The 2632-nt window shown below is 55.5% G+C and overlaps 1 protein-coding gene across 1 annotated transcript in view; it reads left to right on the top strand.

Moving 5' to 3' along the window:
* The first annotated feature begins 190 nt into the window (after positions 1 to 190).
* Positions 191 to 2632, top strand: part of Rfc2 (replication factor C (activator 1) 2, 40kDa) — an 18736-nt gene continuing 16294 nt past the window's right edge. The window contains exons 1-4 of the mRNA XM_013033227.1: positions 191 to 498; positions 1158 to 1199; positions 1297 to 1403; positions 2047 to 2148. Of these exons, the coding sequence (XP_012888681.1) occupies positions 409 to 498; positions 1158 to 1199; positions 1297 to 1403; positions 2047 to 2148 (341 nt within the window). The 5' untranslated portion in view covers positions 191 to 408. The remainder of the gene's footprint in view (positions 499 to 1157; positions 1200 to 1296; positions 1404 to 2046; positions 2149 to 2632) is intronic.

Raw genomic sequence — 2632 nt, 5'->3', positions numbered from 1 at the left:
CATCGGGGCCCCGGGCGGGTGGTCGCCCGCCTCGTTAGAACCCAGCTCCGCGCCGGGTCCCTCGGCTCCCGCCTGTAAGCCCGGCTGCAGCTCCCCTGGCTCCCCGCGCCGGGCGGTGTGCGGCCTCGGAGGGGCAGACTCGCATCCATTTGGCGCATGTTTTATTGAGTTCTTGCCTATCACTTTTTGTTGCTATCGTTGGGAGACACAAGGTCTAGCCGACACTCTCAGGCTGGTCTCGAACTTGTTCCCCTAGCCGGTCTCGATCGCCCATCTTCCGGCCTCAGCGTCCAGAGTGCTGGAGCCACAGGCGTGCCCCACCATGCCCGGCTGGAATGCATCCTATGACGGTTCAGATCCCCCCCCTTAGTACTTTCTTGGCGGTAGCTGGAGAACGTCGACATTTTTATGCCTTTTCCGCCACACAGGGTTGAAAAATACCGGCCAGTGAAGTTGAGCGAGATCGTGGGGAATGAGGACACGGTCAGCAGGCTGGAGGTGAGGGCGGCTCTCACAGCTGGCTCAGGTCGCTGTTTGGCTGTGACATTGGAAGGGACTCAGCCAGCTGGTGAGAGGCAGGTGAACTAGAAGTCCAGAGGGCTGAGGGAGACTGGAAGCCAAGGTGTGTAACCGGAGTTGCTTGGGGAACTGGCTTAAGCTTACTAAAGACACAAAGTTCACACTGGGTCTTGCTCCCTTACAGCTGGAAGTTTTTTTTGTAAAGGCCAGGTGGGCAATCAAGGCAGGTAGTACATGGAATTGAACTCAGGACCTTGTGCTTGCCAGCTAGGTCCTCTGCCACTTCAGTCTACCCTCCCAGCCCTTTTTTTTTTTTTTTTTTTGCTTTAGTTTTTTAGGTAGAGTCGCCCTCTTTTTCCCAAGCCAACCTGGACTGCAGTGTTCTTAACTCTGCTTCTTCCACAGCTGGGATTAAAGGAGTGTGCCACTGCACCTAGCATACCTGTTGAGATGGGGAGGGCTGCAAGAGAGGATGGCCCCAGGATCCTGGCACATGCAGTCTGAGGGAGGCGTGGTGGGGCTGGTGTAGGTGGAGTGGGCTCAGGTTCTATGTTGAACACATCCAAAGCTGCCCCTAGGGAGTGTGGCCAGGCCATCTGCCTGGTGAACTAACTGTTCTAATGGGGGTCTGCCCTCAGGTCTTCGCACGCGAGGGGAATGTGCCCAATATCATCATCGCCGTGAGTCCCCCCTCCCGCTGCACCCTGGGCCATTGCTGGATTGGGGTTGGGGTGGGGGAGTCCTGGGGGGGGCAATGCTTAGCACCCCTGTTCCCAGGGCCCCCCCGGGACTGGCAAGACCACCAGCATCCTGTGCCTGGCCCGAGCGCTGCTGGGCCCAGCCCTGAAGGACGCCGTGCTGGAGCTCAATGCCTCCAACGACAGGTGAGCGTCTGGAAATGGAAACACAGGTTGGTGGTGTGGCTCACGATGAAGTGCTGGCCAGTGAGTGAACGTGTCAGGTGCAGTTCAAGTCTCAGACCTAAAAAAAAACACAAAGGAAAAGGGCACTGTGAAATATATATAACCTAAAACTATGTTTTAGGCTGCTGTGGGGGTGTGGATTATTAGGGCTTGTATGTGTTAGGCAGGTGCCCTGTCCCTGACCTCTGCCTCCAGCCTCAGGAAATGAGAGCTTTTGATTCTCAGCTGTGGTCAAGGAGAGCTGAAGACAAAAGGCCAGAAAGAGGTGGAGTGTAACATTGTCTCACACATCTTACAGTAATGCGCAGGGCCCGAGGCACCCCAGTGTGAGAGGGAGCCCCACAGCACAGGAGAAATCAAATGTCCTGCACACCCTCAGCCATGCCTACAGAATAAACGATGAAGGATGGGACCGGGCATGGCGGTGAGGGCCTGTAGTCAGTCCCAGCTCCACAGGAAGTGTGAATAGGAGGAGGATCAAAGTCCTAGCCTGCCTGGGAAAAAAAAGTGAGACTCTATTGGAATGACGAGGAAAGCAAGGATGGCTGAGGTGTGGGTCCAGTAGGAGAGAAGCTGAAAAAAGGTAATTTGTTTGTTATTCCAGGGGCATCGATGTGGTGAGGAATAAAATTAAAATGTTCGCCCAGCAGAAGGTCACCCTCCCCAAGGGACGCCACAAGATCATCATCCTGGATGAGGCTGACAGGTATGCACACACCTGCCTCCCTCCCTCCTCCTTCCCCCCCTTTTCCCATTCCCCTCCTCCTCTCCCTTTCTTTCCTGAGTGTCCCCCCAACCCTTCCACCCCCCTACCCCGGGTTATGGGGCCTGAACTTGGCATAGGCGCTGTCCCTCAGCTCTTCAGCTCAAGGCTAGTGCTCTACTACTAGAGCCACAGCACCATTTCTGGCTTTTTGTGCTTTATGTGGTACTGAGGAATGGAACCCAGGGCCTCATGCATGCAAGGCAAGCGCTCTACCATTGAGCCACCTTCCCAGCCCCCACTGGTTTTTTTTTGGGGGGGGGGGCCCTGGGGCCTGGGCTTTTTTTTTTTTTTTTGGTCAGTCGTGAGGGACTTGAACTCTGGGCCTGGGTGCTGTCCCTGAATGCTTCAGCTCAAGGTGAGTGCTCTACCACTTGAGCCATACCGCCACCTCTGGTTTTCTGGTGGTTAATTGGAGCTAAGAGTC

The sequence above is a fragment of the Dipodomys ordii genome, unplaced genomic scaffold (assembly GCF_000151885.1).
Source record: "Dipodomys ordii isolate 6190 unplaced genomic scaffold, Dord_2.0 Scaffold164, whole genome shotgun sequence".
In the NCBI taxonomy this organism is placed as follows: Eukaryota; Metazoa; Chordata; class Mammalia; order Rodentia; family Heteromyidae; genus Dipodomys; species Dipodomys ordii.
Note: the sequence above shows the minus strand (reverse complement) of the source record. Positions and strands in the feature narration are given on the sequence as shown.